The sequence below is a fragment of the Anolis sagrei genome, chromosome 10, assembly GCF_037176765.1.
Source record: "Anolis sagrei isolate rAnoSag1 chromosome 10, rAnoSag1.mat, whole genome shotgun sequence".
Lineage (NCBI taxonomy): Eukaryota > Metazoa > Chordata > Lepidosauria > Squamata > Dactyloidae > Anolis > Anolis sagrei.
Genome location: NC_090030.1, coordinates 7,150,631 through 7,178,455, shown reverse-complemented (window position 1 = coordinate 7,178,455; position 27,825 = coordinate 7,150,631). Strand labels below are relative to the sequence as shown.

The following is a 27,825-nucleotide window of genomic DNA, read 5'->3' as shown; positions in this document are numbered from 1 at the left end:
TCAATGTGTTGGTTATGACTAATGCAAGACAAGTCCAGGATATCTAAAGCAGTGTTTCTCAACCTGGGGGTCGGGACCCCTGGGGGAGGGGTCGCGAGAGGGTGTCCAAGGGGTCGCCAAAGACCATCCGAAAACACAGTATTTTCTCTTGGTCATCTGGGTTATGTGTGGAAAGTTAGGTCCAATTCTATTGTTGGTGGGGTTCAGAATGCTCTTTGATTGTAGGTGAACTATAAATCCCAGCAGCTACAACTCTCAAATGTCAAGGTCTGTTTTCCCCAAACTCTACCAGTGTTCACATTTGGGCATATTGAGTATTTGTTCCAAGTTTGATCCAGATCAATCATTGTTTGAGTCCAGAAGTGCTCTCTGGATGGAGGTGAACTACAACTCCAAAACTCAAGGTCAATGCCCACCAAACCCTTCCAGTATTTTCTGTTATTCATGGGAGTTCTGTGTGCCAAGTTTGGTTCAATTCAATCATAGGTGAAGTTCTGAATGTTCTTTGATTGTAGGTGAAGTATAAATCCCAGCAACTACAACTCCCAAATGTCAAGGTCTATTTTCCCCAAACTCCACTGGTGTTCACATTTGGGCATATTGAGTATTTGTGCCAAGTTTGGTCCAGATCCATCATTGTTTGAGTCCACAGATATAGGTGAATTACAACTCCCAAACTCAAGATCAATGTCCACCAAACCCTGCTAGTGTTTTCTGTTGGTCACGGCAGTCCTGTGTGCCAAGACTGGTTCAGTTCCATCATTGGTGTTCAGAATGCTCTTTAATTGTAGATGAACTATAAATCCCAGCAAGTACAACTCTCAAATGATAAATCCAGTCCCTTCCCCCAACCCCACCAGTATTCAAATTTGGGCATATTGGGTATTTGTGCCAAATGTGATGCAGTGAATGAAAATACATCCTGTATATCAGATATTTACATTATGATTTATAACAGTGGCAAAATTACAGTTAAGAAGTAACAATGAAAATAATTTTATGGTTGGGGGTCACTGCAACATGAGGAACTGTATGAAGGGGTCATGGCATTAGGAAGGTTGAGAACCACTGATCTAAAGGGTTGTTTTCTCCCACATGAATTTGTCCACATTTTGGGGTCTTCAAGCAAAGACTATACAACAACAACAACAACACTTTATTTGTATTCTGTCCTATCTCTCCAAGGGAACTCAAGGTGGATTCCAATATATACAGACACAAGGCAAACATCCAATGGCTCAAAACAATGAAACACAGACACACAGATAAAGGTACAGGCTTCCCCTTCATCTCCGGCTCTGGAGTGTGGTGGATATTTCTATCTATGCAGGATTGACGTAAATATGGGGAAAGGTCTCTTTGGACATAGCTACTATAGTCGTCACTCCATTTATGAACTGCTCATAATCACTAGTCATCCTTGTCTATATTCCTACTCTTTAAGTACACCTTACATTACTACTGGGTGAGAAGATCCTTTCTGTTAAGTCTAATTTCAGATGAGGAATGCAATCTGGGTTGGAAATTTCTGACTGGAAATCAGAAAGGGAATCACAGCTTTTCATCCAGCTGCACATTTCTCAATGAGACCATGAGCATAGTATCAGAAGAAAGGTAATAAGAACATAAGGGTAAAGGTAAAGGTTTCCCCTTTACATTAAATCTAGTCGAGTCCGACTCTGGGGGGGGGGGGGTAGTGCTCATCTCCATTTCTAAGTCAAAGAGCAGCCATTGTCCATAAACACCTCCTAAGTCACGTGGCTGGAAACTGCATGGAGTGCTGTTACCTTCCCACTGAAGCGGTATGTATTTATCTACTCACATTTGCATGTTTTTGAACTGCTAGATTGGCAGAAGCTGGCTAATGATGGGAGCTAATCATGGGGCTAATGATGGGAGCTCACCCTGTTCTGCAGCTTAATGATTTAACCCACTATGCCACCACACATACGCCATGCAAAAGACACACAGGACCCCATGCCTACCTCCACAAGGAGAAGAGAAGATATCCTGAAAATAAAGTGCCATTAATGGATGACACAGGACCATGCCATGTCACCCAACCTACTGGATTGAGGCCAATCTAGTTCTTTATATCACCAAGTTTTCCATCTTTGTTTACACACACACACACAAGTATATGTATACCCAAGTATAAGCACAAACCAACATTGTCTGTGAGATCTGGAGTTGATGGAGTTAAACACCACCAACACATGGAGAGACACACACATTCTCTATTCTTGGTTTAAAACACGTCATTGTCTAATCCTGTCCAACGTTGCCCACAATTCCCAGTTTAGACAAAATCAGACGTTAGAGATGGCTAAAAACAGAAGTAAATGCATCTGAATTCCTCCTCTTGGCCACGCAGGAGAGTGGAAGGAGGATGAAATCCTGGGAGAATAGTAGGTTCTTATTGTAGCTTATTCCTTTGGTAAAATTCAGAGTCTGAACACACTGTGTGCTGCATTTGAACTCTTTAACTTCCTTTGCCTGGGGAACTGACAAAAACCCTACCCAGAGACTTACATCGGGTAACATAATAGGAATATCTGGGCTAGTTTGTGTGTGTACTTTCACAATTGACTAATTTTAAGTTTTATGTGGGGATTGACAATTGGAGCCCAGTGGTAACATTGCAAAAGACCCCACAGCTTCAGTACCTACATTTTCCACATCTTCCTCTTGAACCTAGCTATGTATTTTATTGCTATCTATCAGTTAAAGAGGACTCCAGGGACATTTGGCAACTGCTGCAAACAAAAATGGTAAAACAGGGTTGCTGTAAGTTTTTTGGGCTGTATGGCCCTGTTCCAGAAGCATTCTTTCCTGACGTTTCATCTGCATCTATGGCAGGCATCCTCAGAGTTTGTGAGGTCTGTTGGAAAAGGACAACATTCAAAAACAGGGGAACTCCAGACAAGAAACAATCAGAGACAGCTAATCACCTCCCAACAAAGGATTCCCCCAGGCAGTAAGAAGCTACATCTTGAAAACTGCTAGGCCATCAAATGCTAATCAAGGTGGCCAATTGAAACTTTCATACCTACCTCCAACAGACAAGAGTTCTTTCCCATACAGTGGAAATTATTCCACAAATATATAAACCTCACTTTCCTAGTTTCCAACAGACTTCACAACCTCTGAGGAAGCCTGCCATAGATGCAGGTGAAACAGCAGGAGAGAATGCTTCTGGAACATGGCCATACAACTTACAACAAACAAGCTCTCTGTTCTTAAGGACCAGATCCCTGACTCTAGAAATGCTCTCTGAAACATTCAGGGACAACTAATCATCTGTCAACAAAGGATTCCCTCATGCAGTAAGAAGCCACACCTTGAAAACTGCTAGGCTATTAAATGCTAATCAAGGTGGCCAACTGAAACATTCACACCTACCTCCAACAGACAAGAGTTCTTTCTCCCTCCCTGGACAATCCACAGATATATAAACCCAACTGTCCTAGTTTCCAACAGAACTCACAACCTCTGAGGATGCCTGCCATAGATGCAGGTGAAACGTCAGGAGAGAATGCTTCTGGAACATGCGCATACAGCCTGGAAAACTCACAGCAACCCAGTGATTCCGGCCATGAAAGCCTTCGACAATACAATGATAAAACAATACAACAAAACACAGCAAAAATAGACCTAGACCAACACATTGTGTGATAAGAATTTGCAAACAAAAACGACTTGATAATGAACTGGAACTTTGTCTAAGGCAGCATTTCATAGCTGTTTGAAAGCCAGCAGCTATGTTTACCCATCATGCGCACGCACTATCATGTTGTGGTATCATACAATTTGTTCAAGCTTTCATGGTGATTTATAGGTGTGGGCCTTAAGGCTGCCCTTATCGATTGTTTTGCTTTTGCTGCAGAGAAAACATACATTTTAATCCACTTTTTAGGATCTTAAAATGAAAAAAGCAAAGGAAAGTTCGGATTTTTGAACGGGTGATTGTAAAGTGGGTTCAAGCAGCAAGCCTTGCGTTTCTGACAGCGCTAAGAGATGATTGCCGTATCAGTAATGGTCACCATTCTTGATATGCAGAGACACTGGCAAAACAGTACGTTTCCGTAAGACAGATGGAGTGAGGGTTGCCACATGACAGTTTTGTCCCTTCCAGCTTTGGCCTATCATCCTTTTTACACACAGAGAAGTGAAACTGTACACTACTTCTCCTTGACAGCTAGTGAGAAAATCACTGCCTTGGAAGTCAAGGGATACACTGACTTGTCTCTTACTCCAAACTTCTTGATTCTCCCTGACTGGAAGCAAAATGTTCTCCTACAGTCTATAAGACAAGGCCTCGGAGGGTTGTTAATATGATCGGACGTGACAGTTTGGGATTCCTTTGATGTTTTGTCCAGCTGTGATGCTGTAAAATACCCTAAAGGCCATGGTATCAACCCGCATGAAGCATACCTTTCAATTGCCATGACATTTACTTGTATTACACAAACCACCATTACTGTCAAAAGAGAACAAGGGTGGCTTAGCACGACTACGAAAGCAAAATCAGCTGAGATCAAGTGTGTTGCACTCCAGAGCAGGAAAAGCCCTCTGACTTTAAACACCACACTGTTGAGTAGGAAAACAATCCTTTTATTGAAGATAATTAAAGAGCAGTAAAGTAAAAAAGCACTTTAAAGAAATGAGTAAATCCAATTAGGCTAAAAGATGAACAAGAACAAAGTCCAGAGAAAATAGTCCAGCAAAGTCTATGGAAACAGTCATAACTTCTCTAATAAGATCCAAGAAACCAGGAAACATGAATCCAAGGCATGTAGCATTGTCCAACCCACATTATACTAGTGTGAGAATGGCATAGGGAGGTAGTTCTCAACCTCTGGGTCCCCAGGTGTTTTGGCCACTAACTCCAGAAATTCCAGCCAGTTTATGAGCTGTTCGGATTTCTGGGAGTTGAAGGCCAAAACATCTGGGGAGCCACAGGTTGAGAACCACTGCCATATGGGAACCTTGCCAAGGTCTTACTAAGTTGATTCACATGACAATGCTCAAATGGCTAACGTATAAACTTTTAACACGCTGCACAGAGATAAGTAATGGTTTCCCCTTGATGTTTAGCTGAGTTGTGGCTGACTCTGGGTGGTGGTGCTCATATAAATTTCTAAGCTGAAGAGCTGGCGTTGTCCATAGACACCTCTCAGGTCATGTGGCTGGCATGACTGAATGGAGCGTTGTTACTTTCCCACCAAAGCAGTACCTATTGATCTACTCACATTTGCATGTTTTTGAACTGCTAGGTTGACAGAAGCTGGGGCTAATTATGGGAGCTCTCCCTGTCCATGGATTCAAACCACCGACCTTCTGATTAGCAAGTTCTGCAGCTTAGCGGCTTAATCCGCTGCACCACCGAGGCCCCTACACATAGAGATAGGGCAGCAGGAATCTCCATGGTGTTAAACTTTTTATATATTTATTTATATGCCACCCTTCTCACCCCAAAGGGGACTCAGAGTGGCATACAATATATTAAATTAAATTATTAGCATAGTACAATATCAGTATTATATATTACTATATTGTACTACACCATTCTATTATTATTAGTAACATCACATGTAATATAAAATATATAATTATAATATTGTATTATTAGTAGTAGTTTTATTATATTGCATTATGTTATAATATTATAAACATTATATGTATATCCAATATATTATATTATATTTTGTTCCAATTGTGTGTGTGTTATTGTTCCGTCTTCCAGGAGCTTGGTTTTGCACTGCCTTTTAGCTGCATGGGATAGCATTCCTTTGCATTTCCGCAGGGTTGCTAGAAAGTATCTCTTTGGGTTTGGAGTCTGCCTTTTTTCCTGGGGTTGAGATCTCCATTTTGGAATCTCCCCTGCCTCCTTCAGTAGAGAAAAGAACCTCAGATGTGCTGTTGGTCAGACAGGTAGCTCTGAAAAGCCATTGTGAGTACAATTGAGTTATAGATACATATTGAATTATAGATAGATATTTAGCTATTAAGAAAGGCAACTGAGATAAAGAGAAGCTTATTGAGATACTATAGTTATTGAAGAAAGCTATTGAGTTATAGAGAGAGAGATATTAAGATATTGAGATAGTAATTGAGTAATTGAGTTATTGAGAAATAGAGAGAAATAGTTATTGAGTACTATTGAGAATTACTTCATCTTCAAAACTAACCTTGTGCTTAGATAGGGGAAGACTTGTTCTTTCTAACACTTGCAGCTCAGGGTTAGGGTGAAATATCTCAGGATTTTTTCTACCATTTGGAGAAAGGTTACCTCAGTAATTGAAGGAAAGGGGAAAGAAAGAACATCTGTATGGTTTCTCAAATTGACTGTTTGTGTTGTAACTTTATCAAGCTGTGCCAAGTCTGCCAAGGACTTTGGAAATAAACATTTTGTTGATGTTCATATCTTGACTGGCATCAGTTGCTGAAAGTATTGAGTTATTGCTTCAAAGAAAGACCCCCAGCAGTTCGCCCAGATAAAGAGAGAAGCACATCTTAGTTTTAACATTATAGCGTCTGGGTGTGACGGCACAGTTATTGTTAATCTGGTTATCATAAAGCCTTTGGGAATACAACTAAATGGCGAGGTTGCAGGGTGTCCAAAGCTATTTTCTTTTGAATCATAGCTTACCATTTGTCCTCCCTGGTGGGCCATAACAGGTTTCATTGCCATCCAACCTATGTAAGTTACTGGGCAAGTTCCTCAGGAAGAGAAAGATATTTAAAATGAATTTACGATTGAGAATGGCGATGACTCTTGACTGAGGCAGGAACCCCTGGAAGCACCTTCAGGGTGTGAAGCTTTTGATGCAACACGCTGAGATTTTCCTATGCAAAGCCACTAGGCTCGCCAGGCTTTCCTCGGAGGTTCAGCAATGACAGCTCCCATTTGTCTTCCAGGTGTCATTTTTCAGACCTCATAAGAAACCCTTGCAACTCATTTGCTGGGAGCTCGTTCGGTTGTTTTGCAGCACACTTAGCTAGCAAACTGGGGAATAGCCAATAATGGCCTTTTAAAAAATTCATGTCGAAAGAGTACAAGAGATCTGTCAAACCTTGAACTCATGAGCCCAAGAAGTGTGAATGTTAATGGAAATTCAAGGCTGTAATCAGACATGTATTCGGTTGCACAGAGAACATCCGCATGAACGCCAGTGAACAGCCTCAGGTATACCTGCAGGGCAGGCCCGCACAAACTGTGATGAATGGAGACAAAGGGAAGCTCCAGACCAGAAAGTGACCTACTCAGAACTCAATAAACTTATTTTTTTCCCTCTGCCTGGAGCTAGAAACAAGGGAATGGGATCCTTATAAAGGACCACAAAAGCTACAACGCTTGGGCTGTACTCAGGCAGGGCAGAACCCAAGTTGGGCCAGCCTTTTGTAGGCGCCATACATGTGAGAACTTCCTTTTGTAACATCAACACATATTTTGCAGCAATGCTACAGTATTCCTTATCTTTTCCCCATAGAGAGCTTCAGTATTTTCGGTAAAGCAATGTGGGAACATCATAAAGCTTTGCTATTCTTTGTTTTTAAGGGAAGCGGCTGAGGATGCTTGCCATAGATGCAGGCGAAACGTCAGGAGAAATGCCTCTAGAACATGGCCCTATAGCCCGAAAAAACCTACAAGAACCTAGGCTTGTTTAATCTCTGTGTGATCGACAGTAGACCTCTGAAAGATAAGGAGAAAAACCTACTCTGGTAAACCGCACATTAACAACCAGCCAAGAGAGGAATCCAGCTGAATAATTTCTGCTCAGTGAGTCAAAGGTTGGGTCTACACTGCCAAATCATGCAGTGTGAATTGACATGATATGGTCAATGTAGATCCATGCAATGCAGTTCAATACAGTGAAACAACATTATATGGATTCACATACAACCTGGGGGTCTCCAGGAGGTGTGAGAGGGATCAACAAAGACCACCAGAAAACACAGAATTTTTTGTTGGTCATGGGGGTTCTGTGTGGGAAGTTTGGCCCGATTCTATTGTTGGTGGGGTACAGAATGCTCTTGGATTGTAGGTGAACTATAAATCCCAGAAACTACAACTCCAAAATGTCAAGGTCTATTTTTCCCAAACTCCACCAGTGTTCAAATTTGGGCATATTGAGTATCAGTGCCAAGTTTGGTCCCGATCCATCACTGTTTGAGTCCACAGTGCTCTCTAGATGCTGCTGAACTACAACTCCAAAACACAAGGTCAATGCCCACCAAACTCTTCCAGTATTTTCCTTTGGTCATGGAAGTTTTATATGACAAGATTGGTTAAATTCTATCGTTGGTGGAGTTCAGAATGCTCTTTGATTGTAGGTGAACTATAAATCCCAGCAACTACAACTCCCAATTGTCAAGGTCTATTTCTCCCAAACTCCACCAGTGTTCGGATTTGGGCATATTGAGTATTTGTGCCAAGTTCGGTTCAGATCCATCATAGTTTGAGTCCACAGTGATCTCTGGATGTAGGGGAACTACAACTCAAAAACTCAAGGTCAATGCCTACCAAACCCTTCCAGTATTTTCTGTTGGCTGTGGGAGTTCTATATGTCAAGTTTGGTTCAGTTGTATCATTGGTGGGCTTCAGAATGTTCTTTGATTGTAGATTAACTATAAATCCCAGCACCTACAACTCCTAAATGAGGGAATCAATGAAAATACATTCTGCATATCCGATATTTACATTATGATTCATAACAGTAGCAAAATTACAGTTATGAGGTAGCAACAAACATAATGTTATGGTTTGGGGTCACCACAACATGAGGAACTGTATTAAGGGGTCACGGCATTAGGAAGGTTGAGAAACACTGACATACAACCATATAACATGCATTCAAACTATATTATATGACAGTGTAGATCCAGCCAAAGTAATCCTTATAATAGGTATTCCTACTACTAGGAATTTTCTCACAATTCTTACTAGGGTTTCCTTCTATTAGGTACTTTTCTTACAATTCAAGTCTGCAGTGTTTTTTCCCCCCATGAAGACCTTCAAAAGACATTTTTCACTGAAGACTCCCAGAGCAGATAATATTTTGGAGTATAAATGAGTTGCCTCACATATACCAGAGGTCCTTAATACCACTGCAGTAATGAAGTCAGAAGTTACCCAATCCTATTTGTGTCAAACTTCATAATTTTCGGCAAGGCCTGCCAGCTTTAATAAAGGTCTGTTTACAAGTGGAGGAGCTTCACATTGACAGGTTTTGTTTTCCACATAAGGTGGACGCTGACAGCCACCACCGTAGGCTGTGTGTGACCTACTTAAAGGGCCAGGACACCACTTCATTGTCTTCTCCCTTTCTCTTGGGCCTCCCACGCTCCCCACAGAACACAAGAGAGTTCTTGCACGTGCAGATACCCACAGTAGTGATGTGAGATGTGGCACATTTGGTTTGCTGCCTTGAGTCATTCTGAAGAAAGTAACCAATCTACTTGTGCAGGTTGTACATTGTTGTTTGCCAGCAGTCCCCAAACTAAGGCCCGTGGGCCAAATGCGGCCCTCAAGATCACTAACTCAGGCCCTACCATAAACTTTAGACTTATGGCCACCCTAAGTCTGAAACAACTTGAATGCACACAACAACAACAACAACAATCCAAATTTACTTGACTATCTCATCAGCCAAAAGTAGGCCCACACTTTCCATTGAAATACCTGCAAGTTTATGTTGGTTGAAATTTTAAATATTGTATTGTTCTTTCCATTTTTTTTTTGCACTACAAATAATTTGTTCTCTTTTTTTCAAACTATAGTATGCATTCTCAACAGTCTGGAGGCCATGAACCAGCCCTCAGCTTAAAATGTTTGAGGATCTAACTTATGGTGACACTAAGGCCATGAGTTTTTCTTGTTCAGATTTGATCAAAGGGGGTCGCTATTGCTTTTCTCTGGGGCAGAGAGAATCCAATTTGCCCCAGGATCATTCCATAGGTTTCCATGGCTGAGCATGGATTTAATTAATTAATTAATTAATTTGCTACATTTGTATGCCGCCCCTCTCAGCCCACAAGTGACTTGAGGCAGTTCACAAGGCAACAATTCAATGCCATGGTCTTCAAAGTTGGAGACTAACAGCCTCATCACATGGCCACCAAAAAGGCTCATCTTGTTTCACTTCGTCGGGGCGCATAGAGAAGCCACTGCCCCTTGCCCCACATTGCAGTTGTGGATCTCATGAGGAAGAAGCATGGTGCACACACTGAATATGCAACTTCCCCTATTAAGGTAAATGGCAACATGCCAGATCATCCATCAAACTGCAAATGCCTGATTCCAGAGTCAGGATTTTAGCTGCCTTCTGAAGGATAGCAGGGAGGGGGCAAACCTAATCTTGCCAGGGAGAGAGTTCCACAGCTGGGGGGCAACCACAGAAAAGGCCCTGTCTCTCATCCCCACCAATCGCAACTGCAAAGGAGGTGGGATCGAGAGCAGGGCCTCTCCGGATGATCTTAATGTCCTTGATGGTTTATAGGAGGACAGGTAAATCAGGCCGGAACCATGTAGGGTTCCACCCTCCTTTCCCCACAAGGCCGGCACGAGATCATCTGATGGGAACTGACCGGTTCTGATTTTAGCCCCATGTGATGAGGTCATCACTGTCAAGAGATTCTGACACTCCACATTCATGTGACATCAGGCTTCTAGCAAAAGTGTTGCATGTGCTATAAAAGGGATTGAATTCATTTTCATGTTGGAATAGAATTATTCTATTAGGGTGTTATGTCCTGAGGGTGGTGCTTGCATTCAAAATCTCTTAATATCCATTGTCTGCATTTCTACCCCTTTTCTCTCACAACATTCTTTGCCGTAACCACATATCCAAATACGAGGTTTGAATGAAAAGTAATGCCTCCACCTTTGTTATTTGGGTTTGGATGTGAATATTTTAATAAATCAAACACAGAATTAATCCTTAGAATGTGCTCTTTAACTACCACTATTCACTTTTCCACATAATCACCAGACAATTGGATACATTTCTGCCAACGATGAACAAGTTTTCTGGAACCGTTACGAAAGAAGTCAACACTGTTTCCGCAACCCATTGTGCACAGATTTTCCAATAGACAAGGAAAGCAATTATGTGACCCATACGCTCTTTTGAAATACTGATTATGCTTGAAATTTCTCTCTGATACGATGGCTGTCCTGAATCAATCTGTCAACCTTTTGATTGTGAAACTTGGTGGTTGCTGTCACAGGATGTCCAACTCTTTGTTTGTCATGCAAGTCAGATGTTCCCACCTCAACATCTTTAAACTTGCCCAATGATGCACTGTCCTCACATCAACACAATCACCATAAACAGCTTGTATTCTCTCATGAATCTCCTTTGGGGTGACACCTTCTGCTGTCAAGAATTCAATGACTGAACGTTGCTTAAGTCATGTTGACCAACTGTCTGCACAGGGTTCCATACTTCACACTTTAAGAACACAACCATTCAATGCTAAGGCTTCTCACCAAAATGGAACTGTAGAGGAGAGTATACTGAACAAGCCAGTACCTGCTGCATACCAGTACTCCCATCTGTTAAGTAGTTACGAAGGTGGAGGCATTACTTTTCATTCAACCCTTGTAGTTTTCCTAGAAATTGGACATTGCATCCCAAAGTGACTCCAAGTAATTATTGGTCTGCGCAGTCTGAAAGAGGGAGGCACTGGGTAGAAACGAGCACCTACTGCTGCCATTGTTGCCTGCCCACTTGCCCAGTCTATAGATATTTAACTTCATAAAAGAATAAATTCTCCAATTAGATTTTTTAAAAGTCAGTGGACATTTTTTTCAACGACAGACGAGATGGCCAAGTTTTGTTCCTTAAGGGCATCTTTCTGTGGAATTGACAGGGGAAGGTTCATTACTGCCAAGAAATGTCCCATCTTCAACAAAATACATATATCACTTATAATAGATAATCAAATTAGCCCCTATAGAAGCAAAGTGCTAGTTCCATTTCCAGTTCTCTGGGCCAGCACTGTACTTAGAAAATAGCATCGCTTGAAAAAAAAAAGTGGCTTCTGATGGAGAAATTGCACCAAGTTGCAAGTGGAGCCATAAATCTGAGCTATAGATCTTTCAAATTAAGAGAAAATGCTGTTATAATCATTGTGGGGAATTGATATCACAGCATGACATGCCTGTCCATGAATATATTGAATCTGAAGCATATTCCTGTGGGGAATCACATTGCTGATTGAATTAGAATGGCACAACAACAACTGGTTATGTTTCGCAGTCTGCCCTCAAATATTTTGCTTATAGGTTAATGACAGGCCAGAGCTTACTCTATGTTTAATCACAACGGCGCTCAAAGGGAATCCAAATTTTGCTTCAAAGGTAAATTGACAGGTCTGCACTCTATCCAAGCCTCTGGGTAAATTAAGAACACAATCTTGTTTGCTAAGAAGCCATCCACATTATATTCAATGATGTTTTTGTTTAAGTGGCAAAGTGATTAGAGAGCTGGACTAGGACTCTGGGACTGTTCCGAACAGGCCCGTAGCCAGGATTTCGTTTCGGGGGGGGGGGGGGGGGGCTAAAAAAATTTCAGGGGGGGTTCGGGGGGGGGGCTGAGTTTCGGGGGGGAGGGCTGAGTCTGAGTGAAAGAGGGTCTAGCCTAGCAAACCTTTTGTATCATTACCCCAATACCCCCATACATATGGGATATATTGAGAATGGTGATCAAATCATGATATTAGATATTAATAAACATAACAGTTTAAATAATGCACCAGTAAGGCCTTTTCGCGAACCACCATGAGAATTTCGGGGGCGGGGCTGAAGCCCCCCGAGCCCCTCCCCTGGCTACATGCCTGGTTCCGAAGATGAATTCTTTGGAGGTTTTAAAACAGAGACTGGTCGGCCATCTGCTGAGAGTGCTTTGAATGTGTATCCCTGCATGACCAGAGGAGCTCCCGATGGTGCAATAGGTTAAGCCCTTGTGCCGGCAGGACTGAAGATTGACAGGTTGGAGGTTCAAATCTGGAGAGAATGTGAAGAGCTCCCTCTGTCAGCTCCAGCTCCCACAAGGATGGTAAAACATCAAAACATCCAGGCACCCCATGGGCAACGTCCTTGCAGACGGCCAATTCTCTCACACCAGAAGCAACTTGCAATTTATCAAGTTGTTCCTGACATAGAAATAAAAAAACAAAGGGTCAGACTGGATGGCCACTTGTGGTCTTCCAACTCTATGCTTCTATGAGACCAGGGTTCAAATTCCCACTGAGTCATAGAAAGAAAGTTACATTCTTTTAGCCCAGGGTTTCTCAATCTGGGGGCTGGGACCCATGTGGGGGTCGCAAGGGTGTGTCAGAGGGGTCACCAAAGATCATTAGAAAACACAATATTTTCTGTTGGTCATGGGGGTTCTCTGTGGGAAGTTTGGCCCAATTCTATCATTGGTGGGGTTCAGAATGCTCTTTGATTGTCGGCGAACTATAAATCCCAGCAATTACAACTCCCAAATATCAAGCTGTTTTCCCCAAACCCCACCGGTGTTTACATTTGGGCATATTGAGTATCCGTGCCAAGTTTGGTCCACATCCATCATTATTTGCGTTCACAGTGCTCTCTAGGTGTAGGTGAACTACAACTCCAAAACTCAAGGTCAATGCCCACCAAACCCTTCCAGTATTTTCTCTTGGTCATGGGAGTTTGTATTCCAAGTTTGGTTCAATTCCATCATTGGTGGAATTCAGAATGCTCTTTGATTTTAGGTGGACTATCAATTCCAGCAACTACAACTCCCAAAATCAATTTGCCTGAACCCACCAGTATTCAAATTTGGTCATATTGGGTATTTGTGCCAAATTTCATCCAGTGAATGAAAATGCATCCTGCATATCAGATAATTAAATTACAATTCATAACAGTAGCAAAATTACAATTGTGAAGTAGCAACAAAAAAATAATTTTATGATTGGGGGTCACCAGAACATGAGGAACTGCATTAAGGGGTCACAGCATGAGGAAGGTTGAGAAACCTTGTCTTAGCTTTAGGGGAAGGCAAAGGAAAACCTCCTCTGACTTACTCTATGACAGTAATTCTGTCATAAAGTAATTCTATTTCATGTGGTTTTTCAACAATTGCATGTCATGAGTCATAGAGCTACGAGTCCGCTATCATTCATCAGATTCAGGCAGCCAAAATAGAAAACTTTACTTTTAATCTCTCTCTCTTTCTCTCCAGCAGATATACTTTATTTTCAATATCTCTTTCTCCATCAAAATGGTTAATTAAAATCCTTTCTAAAAAGGTTCAATTACCCTCCTCATATAATCACATCTCCTTTCCCAGTTGAAATTGTTGTGCCACTTTCAAGCGAAGTGAAATGAGCTCTGAAAAATGCCGCACGAAGTCGGTCAATGCGTTGTGCTTAACGGGATCACCCATAAGCATACCGAGCCATCACCAGCTTGCCATCTGAAGACATTGGCCTTAAGCAGTCATCAAACCCTATTAAGCGCCTTTGAAAAACAGAAAGGAAGGAAGAAAGAAAGGGAAGGATGATCTTGATAGAGTGTTCGGAGGGTTTGGGAATAGAATTGGCTTTAGTGCAGTGCACTGGTGATGTAATGAGTTGAAAAGTTCATCATTTGCTAAATGTAGACAAAGAAAGACACCAAGGGGTTGTCCACACCAGCAACATTATTCAGATGCAATTCACAGTACTCTTCCCTAGATTCACCCTGCCAGTTACACATCTATTTCAAATAATCCAGACTCCACATATTTTCTATCTGCATATGAAAAGTAAAGGTAAAGGTTGTCCCCTGACATTAAGTCCAGTCATGTCTGACTCTCATCTCCATTTCTAAGCCAAAGAGCCAGCGTTGTCCATAGACACCTCCAAGGTCATGTGGCCAGCATGACTGCATGGAGTGCCGTTACCTTCCCACCTGAGCGGTACCTATTGATCTACTCACATTTGCATGTTTTCAAACTGCTAGGTTGGCAGAAGCTAGGGCTGACAGTGGAAGCTCACGCCGCTCCCCGGAATTGAACCTGCGACCTTTCAATCAACAAGCTCAGCAGCTCAGTGCTTTAACCCACTGCGCCACCGGGGGCATATGAAAATCATTATAAAAATGACACACTTCTTTTTTCTTTCCAGCATGCACAACTCTCAACCAAGAGCCTTACTTCTTTAGCTGTCTACACTGCACTCTCATTGGATCCCTCTGTTGGAGCTCAGCCTGTGATTGTGTTTCAGGATCAGGGTGTTTTGGATGTGGGGACTTATGTCAATGAGTTGCAAGATGAGTTTCAAGATGGCAATGGTTTGGTCAAGGATATTGATGCAGAGAATGATCAGGAGATCCCTGTTCAAAGTGTAGTTTCCCATGAGAATGTCCCCGAGGGGTGTGGGGATGATGGTGTGCTCTCTGAATTGTTACCAGAGAGTTCCCATGATAGGGAACATAAAAACAGCTCAGCACCTGGCCCAGCTGCAGAAATTAATGAGCAAATAGACAGACGGGAGGAGATCAGTCAAAACAGGAGAGCCGAATAATGCCTTCGGCATTCTGCCAGGCTCTGAGAGAAAAAGATAAGAAATTCACAGCTAAAGCAAAACCAATTTCTGAGTGCTAGAGACATACCTAATGAGGAGATAAAAGTCCGAAGTACAGGATATGTAGTCTCATTCATGTTTTATGTGCTTTTGTTTCATGGTTTTGATTCTTAGATTCTATGCTTTTATATTCATGCCTTGGATCCATGTTTCCCGATTTCTTGCATTTTATTTGGGAAGTTTTGACTTTGTTTTTATGGACTTTGCTGGACTATTACCCTGGACTACTTTGTTCTTGTTTATCTTCCTACCTAATTGGATTTACCTATTTCTTTAAAGTGCTTTTTTACTTTACAGCTTTTTAATTATCTTTAATAAAAGGGTTGTTTCCCTATCCAACAGTGTGGTGTTTAAAGTCAGAGGGCTTTTCCTGTCCTGGAGTGCAACACCCTCCCTCATTCGATTGCCTTTCCCTTTTCATTGCCCAGAGAGTGGTCATATCTCCCAACACTCAGGGCCTGTCCAGACAGTTCTTTTATCCCAGGAGCTTCAAAAAACACACAAACAGGAGGTTGGCCAGATGCTATTTCCTGTAAATGTGGAAGCAATCACTACAAAAGGCAAAAAATGTGAGATTTCCAGGTGCAGGAATATCGCGGTTTTGAGTCGAATATGCAGATCTTGGCATGCAATCGGAAATCACAGGATTTTTTTTAATCTGGGTTTGCTCCCAGGTTTTATATATTTGTTCCTGATTGGTCTGTTCCTAAAAAGAAGTTGACACTTGAGTAGAAGGCAAAAACTCTGTTAGTGTGCCAGAAACTTCATGAAATGTGAGATGGGCACATTTTCTCTGGACAGGACAAAGAACAAAATTTTTGCAGTGGTTCGCAGGGCTGGAGAGGGCAGAATGGCCCCTTTGGAAAGTGAGGATCTGCATTGCATTTAGTGGTCTACATGAGCTGAATGGCAGATTGAGGGAGGACTGTGATCCTTCTGGTGTGATGACTCTGCCATCATCTCTGCATGGATCTAGAAAAGATTTAGGTTCTAATCTCGCATTGTAATGTCTCTGTTCATGGCCCACAACCTGTGAATGCCTTACTGCGTGTGAAGAAAGGTTGACTTCTAAGCACCACATTCTGTCGAAAATCCACAAAGTGCTACACATACTTATATGCCTCCAAGTAAACTGCTAAATTGAATTATATCCACAAGTTCTAGTCCAGTAGTAAAGGTATGAATAAAGACCATTGCACAATGCATATATTGATAGAAGAGTCCTCATGACTGCACCCACAACAACAACAATTATCTCCTTACTTAGAGAGTTTTTTGAACCCTGGGAAACCGACTTTAGATAAGCCGATTTATTGCTTTCACCCATCAGTACTGACGACTGTAAACAGCTGAAAGATTTGTCTTGCCTCGCCCAGTCCTTGGAAAATTTAGGGCAAGTGATAGAATTTGCATCTTTATGGATCCTATTACATTCTGTCCCACTAGCACAACTGTATAAATATGGCTTTGTGCCTCAAGTCTTAATGTCACTCAGTTCAACATCTGAAAAAGTGGGTTTAAATCCATGAATGTGCTTGTGAAAATAAAAAAAATGTCTAAAAGCTGCTGCCACATTTCTTTTTTCCCTTCCTTCCTTCCCTTCCTCCCTTATTTTCCTGCTGCAAGTAAGCAACAATGTTACATTTTTGCAAACGACCAATACAATTAACTTTGCTACTATGGAATATAAAATACATGGCATATAAAGCAGTTCAATATTTGCCCTCTTCCTGCAAGTTCATATATATATATATATATATATATATATATATATATATATAATATTTGATATATGAGAAATGCAGGTTATTCAGTATATAATTAAAATCCAGAGTCACTTTAAAATAATAATAGAAATAAAAGTCCTTCTTTCATATCAGAAGCAACTTGAGAAACTGCAAGTCGCTACTGGTGTGAAAGAATTGGCCATCTGCAAGGATGTTGTCCAGGGGATGCCCAGATGCTTAACCATCCTGTGTGAGGTTTCTCTCATGTCCCTGCATGAGAAGCTTGAGCTGATAGATGAGAGCTCATATCACTCCCTGGATTCGAACCACCGACCTTTTGGTCAGTAGTCTAACCCATTACTCCAATAGGGACTCCAATAAAAGTCCTGAACTGTAAGCAATACCAGAATTATACAACACCTATTGGTTTTTGCCATTTTGAGGAGCAAGTCTCAAGCAAAAGTAACACTTTTTGTAGAAAGAGAGAAATTAAAACTAAGGCAAGAATTGCATTGGTCTCATGCAGTACCTCATTTTACATAAAATGGTTTTACATGTAGATTTTAAAAGCAAAAATATGAACATGAAGCTCTTAAACATATGGTTTAATGTTCTAAAAAGAAAGTATTACAAAAACTATTTTCTTCTAGTTTTCCAGGAAATAAGTGTGTATATATATGTGTGTGTGTATACACACATATACATACTTATACATACACACACAAACTAAATAAATAAAAATGTAATGTTTGTTTGTGGGATTAACATAACTCAAAAACCACTGGGTGAATTGACACCCAATTTGGACACAAGACACCTGCTAACCCAAGGAGTGACCATCACTCAAAAAATTGATTTTGTCATTTGGGAGTTGTAGTTGCTAGAATTTATAGTTAACCTACAATCAAATGATGGAATTGAAGCACACATGGCACACAGAACTCCCATGACCAACAGAAAAAACTAAAAGGGTTTGGTGGGCATTGACCTTGAGTTTGGGAGATGCTGGGAGAGCACTGTGGACTCAAACAATGATATTTCTGGACCAAATGTGGCACGAATACTCCATATGCCCAAATATGCACATAGATGGAGTTTGGGGGAAATAGACCTTGACATTTGGGAGTTGTTGTTACTGGGATTTATAGTTCACCTACAATCAAAGAGCATTCTGAACCTCACCAATGACAGAATTGGGGCAAACTTCCCACACAGAACCCCCATGACCAACAGAAAATACTTAAAGCCATCAAGTCCAACTCCCTTCACCAGGGCAAGAAAATGTAATCAAATCCCTCCTGACAAAGAGCCATCCAGCCAGAGATATAGATAGATATATATGATTCACACACAGAGAGATGTAGTATCATAGATTTGAAAGGGACCCCTAAAGAAAGACAATGATATATTGTATGTTCCTGAGTAGGCAAACCATACAATCTCCACATCAACACTGACAAAGAAACAGCAGGAAATACTGTTTACCCACAAGCAGAAAGACATTACATAGATTAGAAACCAACAGTTTCTTATTTATTTATTTATTTATTTGGTATGCTTGTATACCGCTAATATCTCAGCCTGTGCGGCGACTCATTGCGGTTTACAACATGTTAAAATATACAATTCACTTAAGCATATAAAATTAAAATTAAGAATACATACAAAAAACATACACAGTATTGGGCCACCAATTCTTATTACTTTATTTTCCATATCACCAAACTGGGCCACAGCAATACCTGGTAGGGGGTGGCTAGTAGGAAATTATTACTATTATTATTTTGCATCTCTAATAACCATGACTCAGATAACAATTGGAGCGACCTATCCAAACATAACCACTTGGAGGAAGTTTCCACACTTGGGAAGTCCCTAAGACAAACTGTTATAGCACATACCTTGAATTCCCTCTGTATCACTCCAAAACCTTGAGGGTTTCTATAGACATCTGGTACTGGAAAAGACAGGTCAAGCTCCAGAGCTATGCTCACACCTACCTCCTTCCTCCCTATGATTTGTGAGGCTTTCCTCTATTACTGGTAAGTGACAACAGCTGCACTGTGTTTGTCCACAGGGCAACAGGTCTGCCCTTTCATTACTTCTGTGCTGAACTGGGATAGATAATCACACTCTGTTTTAATAGCTAACTAGCTGAACATTTCAGCAAAGCTGACACTCTGTTATAAAGCATCTCTAACCAACAATTTCTTTCCCCCTGTACATTCATTACAGATGCTTCAGTTGCATTAAAAGTCGCCAACATATATTTTATCCGGCTTGATAAAGGTCATATTCTACTCTGTCTTTTAAAGAAGAAATCTAGCACTTATCTATTTCAGAATCCTCATTCTATGTTGTCTCCTCATGCATTAAAACACTTATCTTCCATTCTCAAAGTATCCGCTGTAACTGAGCTACAAAATCACTTTTCAGTCAATGTTAGCTGTTGCAACAGTTTGTCTTTGGCCCAGCACCTCCAAGATGATGGCAAACACCTGCAAACAAAAATGTGTTTGCTCTCTCACACAGAATGACATTACTCAGCGGTCAATGAAGGGTCAGGATGAGGTGATGGATGGGAGAGAAAAAGTGTACCCATTAGATCCCATATTGCCCACTCCTGATATAGAATCCTAGAGCTGGAAGACACCCACAAGGGCCATCCAATCTAACCCCCTGCCATGCAAGAAGGCACAATCAAAGCACTCCCTATAGACAGCCTCTGTGGAAAAGCCTCCAGAGAAGGAGACTCCTTCACACTCCCAGGTAGTCTAGGCCACTCTCCAGGAAGTTCTTCCTAATCTTTTCAGTCGCATCTCTGTCCCTACCATTTGAACGCATTGCTCCCTTGAGCTCTGGTCTTCAGAGCAACAGAAAGCCAGTATTTTTCCCCTCCTCCTCCCCAAAGGGACACCTTTTTAAATCCTTTAAAACCTGGTTCTCCTGTTCTCTCTCTACTGTCTCTTCTCCCAGCTAAACATCCACCTGGAGGAAAGGAGGAAGGGAAAAGAGAAGGACGGACGGAAGGAAAGGTGGAAGGGAATGGAGGGAGAGAAGGGGGGAGAAAAGAGAGAAAGAAGGAAGGAGAAAGAAAGTGAAGGAGTGAGAAAGAGGGAAGGAAGAAAGGGTGGGAGGGAATAGAGGGAGGGAGGAAGGAGGGAAGGAAGGAAGGAAGGAAGGAAGGAAGGAAGGAAGGAAGGGAGAAAGAGAGAAGGAATGAGAAAGAGGAAAGGAAGGAAGAGGGGGAGGGAGGAAGAGAAGGAAGGAAGGAAGGAAGGAAGGAGAAAGAAGGAAGGGAGGAAGAGAAGGATGGGAGGGAGGAAAGAGAGAAGGAAGGAAGGAAGGAGAAAGAGAGAAAAGGGAAGAGAAAAAGGGAAGGAAAGAAGGGAGGAAGAGAAGAATGGAAGGAAGGGTGGAAGGGAAGGGAGGGAGGGAGGAAAGAGAGAAGGAAGGAAAAAAGGAAGAGAAGAATGGAAGTGTGGAAGGGGAGGTATGGAGGAAAGAGAGAAGGAAGGAAGGGGGAGAGAGGAGAAAGAGAGAGGAGTGAGAAAGAGGGAATGGAGGGAGGGAGGAAGAAAAGGATGGAAGGGTGGAAGGGAAGGGAGGTATGGAGGAAAGAGAGAAGGAAGGAAGGAAGGAGAAAAAGAGAGAAGGAGTGAGAAAGAGGGAAGAAGAGAAGGATGGAAGGGTGGAAGGGAATGGAGGGAGGGAGGGAGGAAAGAGAGAATAAAGGAAGGAGAAAGAGAGAGGAGTGAGAAAGAGGGAATGGAGGGAGGGAGGAAGAAAAGGATGGAAGGGTGGAAGGGAAGGGAGGTATGGAGGAAAGAGAGAAGGAAGGAAGGAAGGAAGGAAGGAAGGAAGGAAGGAAGGAAGGAAGGAGAAAGAGAGAGAAGGAGTTAGAAAGAGGGAAGAAGAGAAGGATGGAAGGGTGGAAGGGAATAGAGGGAGGGAGGAAAGAGAGAATGAAGGAAGGAAGGAGAAAGAGAGAGGAGTGAGAAAGAGGGAAGTGAGGGAGGGAGGAAGGAAGAGAAGAATGGAAGGGTGGAAGGGAATAGAGGGAGGGAGGAAAGAGAGAAGGAAGGAGAAAGAGGGAGGAGTGAGAAAGAGGGAAGGGAGGGAGGGAGAAAGAGAAGGATGGAAGGAATGATGTGATGGTGAGAGCGGAGGGCCTGAGAGAAGTGCTCAAAGGGCCACATCCAGCCCCCTGGGCCTGGGTCTCCCATAACTGCTATAGTACAATAGCAATAATAGAAATATAGGTTTGTTCGACAGGCGTGAAGCACTTCTGCTATGCCTGTGGTGTAGCAAGGTCACAAACAAAGCCAGCAGAGATATCATTTTGGGCCACCATCTGGGTTTTTTTTTTTTTTAATACCAACTCCATATTTTCCACATTCTGAATAGATTCCTTTTCTTTGTGCATGTCACCATCCCTCTGTTTGCATTTCAGATTTTGTTGCCAAAGGAAAAAAAGAAACAAACAAAACAAAGGCTCCTCACTCTTCTTCTGCCAAGCATACCACACACTTATTTGTAATGTCAAATGCTCGGCTTGCTTCGAAAGAAAGCGCATGGCTACAGTTGCATTTTGTGTGTGAATAACTTTTCATTTCCCTTTACTATTAACCTATCCAAGCATTACCAAAGCAGGCTGATCAAGCCAGGCAGACAGAGGGCTTCCTCTTTGCTTCTCCAAGAATGTTAATTTGCTTGACTGCGTATCTCTATTCCACGGGGCTCCCTTGTTCACTTTCATATGCTTCACTGCCAGAGCTGCTGGTCACATTCACTAAATACATCCCTACATCCAGCTTCCTCTTGACAGACAAATGAAGAAAAAAAAAGGATGTGAATTTTGAAAAACGTCTGAAATGTACATCTCTTGTGGGACCAACAGCTCACAAAATATAAACCAAGCGGTACCGAAATAGAGGCAGTTGAACACAAATTGATTGAATTCCTTGACATTTCGAAGTGATGGGATGCAAAAGATGGGCCAATTGCCATGACGACAACCCCAGCAAGCTGGATTTCAGGGCATACACCAAAAGCTACGAGATATATGTCATGGTGGGAATACTTGTCATTTTTCTTTGGCCAGGCCAATCCTTCTTCATCAAGCCTTTTCCTACACTTCACTGCCAAGACATATTTAGAGAGGAGCAGTTGAATAAATACGGAAGGGGGAATTCACCAAGTTTGGGAGAAAACTGTCCTAAAGGAAAGAACACACACACACACACACACACAACTTTAATATATTGTCAAAGGCTTTCATGACCGGAATCACTGGGTTGTTGTGAGTTTTCCAGGCTGTATGGCCATGTTCCGGCAGCATTCTCTCCTGACGTTTCACCCACATCTATGGCAGGCATCCTCAGAGGTTTTGAGGTCTGTTGGAAATTAGGAAAATTGGGTTTATATATTTGTGGAATGTCCAGGGTGGGAGAAAGATCTCTTGTTTATTGGAGGTAGGTGTGAATGTTTCAATTGGCCACCTTGATTAGAATGGACTATTTCAATAGAAAGGAAGAAACCATGAAAATGAACTAAATCTGGCTACCATTATTAAAAATATATCTAAAACCATAACAGTAAATAAAGAACAACAGTCCAAAACAGGGGAACTCGAGAAACAATCAGGGGCAGCTAATCACCTCTCAACAAAAGATTACTCTAGGCAGTAAGAAGCCACACCTGGAAACTGCTAGACTATTACATTCCAATCAAGGTAGCCAATTGAAACATTCACATCCAATAGATAAGAGTTATTTCTCCAACCCTGGACATTCCACAGATATATAAACCCCACTTGCCTAGTTTCCAACAAACTTCACAACCTCTGAGGATGCCTGCCATAGATGTGGGTGAAACGTCAGGAGAGAATGCTTCTGGAATATGGCCAGACAGTCCAAAAAACTTACAAAAACCCATACATATTTTTGGTGCAGCCTACAAGCAGCATGCTTCTCCCAATATTCTAGTATTTTAAGTCACATCTATATAAATAAAAATGTAATGTTTTTGTGGGATTAACATAACTCAAAAAGCACTGGGTGAATTGACACCAAATTTGGACACAATACACCTATCGGGCCAATGAGTGACCATCACTAATAAAAGCACTGAAAAATACAGTGGAGGAGACTTTAAAAGCAAAAAAAAATACAACTTATGTGCAAAATCACACATATATACACAAAAAATACATATACACAGACTGGGCCACAGCAACACATGGCGGGGGACAGCTAGGCTATATAAATAAAAATGTAATGTTAGTTTGTGGAATTAACATAATTCAAAAACCAGCAGATGAATTGACACCAAATTTAGAGACAATACATCTATCAGGCCAACGAGTAACCATCACTCATAAAAACACTGAAAAACACAGCAGAAAAGACTTAAAAAGCCAAAAAGTAAAAAATACAACGCATGTGCAAAACCACACATATATATGCAAACATACATATACACCTATACACACAAAAAAACACATATAAACCAATTGGGCCGCAGCAATGTGTGGCAGGGTGTGGCTAGTCTATATAAATAAAAACCACTGGGCAAATTGACACCAAATTTGGACATAATACACCTATCAAGCCAAATAGTGACCATCACTCATAAAAGCACAGTGGAAAGAGACTTAAAAAGCCAAAAAGTAAAAAATACATTACAACGCATGTGCAAAACCACATATATAAATGCAAACACACACACAAAACACATATACACAGATTGGGCCACAGCAACATGTGGCAGGGGATGGCTAGTACCCAATAAAACCCAACTAGAAACATCAAGTATAGATTAAATGGAAGGGCAAAAGTAACCGAAGAAAATGCAAAGATGTCCAAACGAGAAACCCTTTTAACCCTCTTTAATGGATCCTTTCCCACTACACTAGTTAGTTTCCCATCCTACCAATTTTGGTTCCACTTTTTGTATTTTAATCTGCCCATCATTTCCACTTAATTTTCCTGTAAGATACATTTAGAACCTTTAGAAATAAAAGAGAATGAAACAAGGAGTGTTTCACCAAAAGGACCACCATTCACCTTAAGGAGTTCGTAGTGCTGAATGCCATTTACTCCAATGTCAGGATCAACCGCCGATGGGACGGAATAGCGGGAATTGATGGCTGTATTCTCCGGGATGGAGATATTAATGACCGTCGATGGGAAAAGGGGAGCGTTGTCATTTATATCCTCAATCAGGAACCTAATCTTAACGAGCCTGAAGACTTCGTCAGGCAGGACAGCAACTTCCACTTCATAAAAACAGCGGTTCTCGCTGAAAATACCGGAGCAAAGCTTTTCTCGGTCAATGCGGTTGGAGGTGGTGAATATTTCTCCTGAATTTTCCTCCACACGGACAAGTGGGACATCTCCGGTCTTGTACACCAGCTTGAACTGAAGAGGCGACGAGAGGACCACATCAGGATCTAGGGTCAAGTTGAGGTCCTTAAGCAAATTGCCAATTAGGACATTTTCTGGCAGTTCCTCCCGCACTGTGTAATTCTTCTCCTGCGCACCAGACTGGAACACGACGGAGGCTAATAAGACTGCCAAAAGGTAGGTCCTGGAAAGCAAGTCCATCTCCAGAATGGCTGTGGGTTGTTCCACCAAACACCAAGAAGAGCTGGAAAATAAAGAAGAAAGGACAAAATACAGGTTAAGAACATTTCATGAGAAAAAAAAGAACACAACCATCTAAAATGAATTCCTCCCCTCCCTTTATGGGAAAGTTGAATATAGATTTGTTGGATGCTGGGGAAAATAAGTGTTTATAATATGCTCGGTGTTGCCTAAGTTTACATTTTCCTTGCAGTCTAACTATTACCAGATTCCAAACAATTGCAACAGAAAACAGTGACAGACTACTTTGTGCAAAGCTCCCAGCCTCCCACACATTTTTGGAACGCTAACTATTCCAGGTCTAATCGACAAGATTGCAGAGGCAGGTCTCTCTTCCTTCCAATTCAAGTGACAGGTGGAGAGAAACACGTGGCAATTTCCAAGATGAACTGAAAGGTTGCAGACTTGAGAATTACTAATGTTATTTGCTACTGCTGTATTTTGATGACTAGGGTGGGATGAGGAAAGAAGGCAGTGAGATCTTCACCTTAGGTCAGTGTTTCTCAACCTTCCAAATGCCGTGACCCTTTAATACAGTTCCTCTTGTTGTGGTGACCTCCAACCATACCATTATTTTCATTGCGACTTCATAATTAATTTTGCAATTTTGCTACTGTTATGAATTGTAATGTAAATATTAGATACATAGGATGTATTTTCATTCACTGGACCAAATTTGGCACAAATACCAGAAACGCCCAAATCTGAACACCGCTGGGGTTGGTCGTGGGGCGGGATTTGATTTTCTAATTTGGAAGTTGCAGTTGCTAAGATTTATAGTTCAGCTACAATCAAAGAGCATTCTGAACTCTACCAGTGATGGAACTGAACCAAACTTGGCACACAGAACTCCCATGACCAATAGAAAATACTGGAAGGGTTTAGTGGGCATTGACCTTGAGTTTTGCAGTTATAGTTCACCTACATCCAGAGAGCACTGTGGACTCAAACAATGATGGATCTGGACCAAACGTGGCACAAATACTCAATATGCCCAAATGTGAACAGTGGTGGAGTTTGGGAGAAATAGACCTTGAAATTTGGAAGTTGTAGTTTCTGGGATTTATACTTCACCTACAATCAAAGAGCATTCTGAACTCCACCAATGATGAGATTTAACCAATCTTGGGACACAAAACTCCCATGACCAAAAGAAAATACTGGAAGAGTGATTGGGCATTAACCTTGAGTTTTAGAGTTGTCAGCTACATCCAGAGAACACTGTGGACTCAAACAATGAAAATACTAGAAGAGTTTAGTGGAGTTGTAGTTCACCTACATCCAGAGAGCACTATAGACTTAAACAATGATGGATCTGGACCAAACTTGGCACAAATACTCAATATGCACAAATATGAGCACTGGTGGAGTTTGAGGAAAATAGACCTTGACATTTGGGAGTTGTAGTTGTTGGGATTTATAGTTCACCTATAATCAAATCGCATTCTGAACCCCTCCAATGATAGAATTGGGCCAAACTTCCCACAGAACCCTCATGCCTTGAAGAGATTTGTTCGTGTGAGCCTCCCTCCAGCCTCACACGCTCTCCCTCACCCGCACATGTACACCATGCTGCCATGCGCCAAGCATACCTGCTTTGCCCTCTCCCATTGGAGTCTCAGAAACAGCCCTCCCCTTGGTTAATTGGCCAGCCAATCACATCATGGGAGGGCTTTTGGTGGGAGGACTCACCGTTTGTTTCCAAAAATGAAGAGAAGGACAGGAGGAGAGATCTTCAGCCTTCTCTGCCAAATAGGTTCCTAAGACCTATTTGGCAGAGAAATATATGTTTTTTGATGGTCTTTGGCGACACCTCTGAAACCCCTTCATGCCCCCCCCCCCCAGGGGTCCCGACCCCCACGCTGAGAAACACTGCCTTAGGTGCATAAACTACACAACTGCCTTTGGGCACTGTGTGCATTGTTGTTCTAAATGCCATTAAGTTGGGTGTGCAGTAAAATTACCAACTTGAGGAAGTTGGTGGAATTCTTTTGAATGGCATCAGCAGTGGATTTTCCTCAACACATCTCACCTCCCCTTCAGCTCAAATGAATTTTTCTAACTCATTTCTGCAAAGAGGCAAAAAAAAAGTGAGAATAATTTCCATCACCGACAAAGCTTTTTATTTTTGTTCTTCTATGGGCGTAATTTGCTCTGAGTAGTCACATTAAATCACTTTTTAGGAACAATTTAGGTGGGATATTATTGTACGTAATAAAGGAACCAATTGCACAAACCTAATATGCACATATTCCACTACATTCCATAAAAAATGTGTGTGCGCTTGTGAATCCATCAAAAGAAAAGCAATGTGTTTCCTTAATTCCTATGCACACACACATATAGGTATTTTCATTTACATTGCCTGCTCCTATTTGCAGGCTCATATTTTCCAGAGCCATCCTCATACAGCATTACTCATTCAGCAGTGAATGGGCCATATAAATTATGCTTAACAAAATCCAGCCTACTATAAAATAAGAATGATTGAAATACTGAACTCATATGAGCAGCCATTTACTGATGTGAAGTGTTTCACTAATAGGTGCTTAAATGGCAGAACAGTGCCACCAGTTTTCATATTAGTGTAGGCATTTGACTGTTGTTCCTGCTTAACGTATTATGCGAGAGTGGGATAATACACCCAGCACAATTCAAGATGCACTGTCCTCTTTAGCAGCCATAATTGCACCAAAGCATGGGAATAGAAACTATTGCAGTTTATGTTATTGGAGATAGATGGCCATCTTCATGGCATCTCACAGCACATCCACTGATGGCAAAGCAAGTCCCTGAACGAACCCTGAAAGGTAGTTCATGGCCAGAATCACTGGGTTGTTGTCAGT

At 41.7% G+C, this 27,825-nt stretch overlaps 1 protein-coding gene across 3 annotated transcripts in view; it reads right to left on the bottom strand.

The window, feature by feature from the left end:
- Window positions 1-27,825, bottom strand: part of PCDH11X (protocadherin 11 X-linked) — a 621,910-nt gene that overhangs the window by 468,423 nt on the left and 125,662 nt on the right. For all 3 annotated transcript variants that reach the window (XM_060756393.2, XM_060756394.2, XM_060756395.2), the window contains exon 2: window positions 24,401-24,983. In XM_060756393.2, coding sequence (XP_060612376.2) covers window positions 24,401-24,940 — 540 coding nt within the window. In that variant the 5' untranslated portion in view covers window positions 24,941-24,983. The remainder of the gene's footprint in view (window positions 1-24,400; window positions 24,984-27,825) is intronic.